Source organism: Apaloderma vittatum, unplaced genomic scaffold, assembly GCF_000703405.1.
Source record: "Apaloderma vittatum isolate BGI_N311 unplaced genomic scaffold, ASM70340v1 scaffold16791, whole genome shotgun sequence".
Classification (NCBI taxonomy): Eukaryota; Metazoa; Chordata; class Aves; order Trogoniformes; family Trogonidae; genus Apaloderma; species Apaloderma vittatum.
Window position 1 is genome coordinate 62,220 of NW_009700962.1, and position 261 is coordinate 62,480.

Consider the following 261-nt stretch of genomic DNA (forward strand, 5'->3'; position numbering starts at 1 on the left):
CGCCTGGCAGGGTGCGGGCTGCGCCAGCATGCTGCCGGAGGCAGGCTGGTACTCAGGGTGCGGCACTCCATGGCAAAGCTGACTGCCTCTCTCTCTCTGTCTTTCTCTCCCTGTCCCTCTCCGGTGCCCAGGCTGAGGGACTGGAATGCAGAAGGCTCCTTTATCTCCTGCCTACAGGACCTGACAGCGGGCTCCTGGCAGGAGGGGGTCACCCGAAGGCTGATCCTGACGCACACCACGGCCTCCGGGGCCCAGAGCCAG

The 261-nt window shown here is 65.9% G+C and overlaps 1 protein-coding gene across 1 annotated transcript in view; it reads left to right on the forward strand.

The window, feature by feature from the left end:
* ANK1 (ankyrin 1, erythrocytic) overlaps window positions 1-249 on the forward strand; it is a gene marked incomplete at its 3' end in the record, with an annotated part of 55,543 nt that extends 55,294 nt beyond the window's left edge. Inside the window, exon 40 of the mRNA XM_009878972.1 lies at window positions 132-249. Within this exon, the coding sequence (XP_009877274.1) occupies window positions 132-249 (118 nt within the window). The remainder of the gene's footprint in view (window positions 1-131) is intronic.
* Window positions 250-261: the final 12 nt, after the last annotated feature.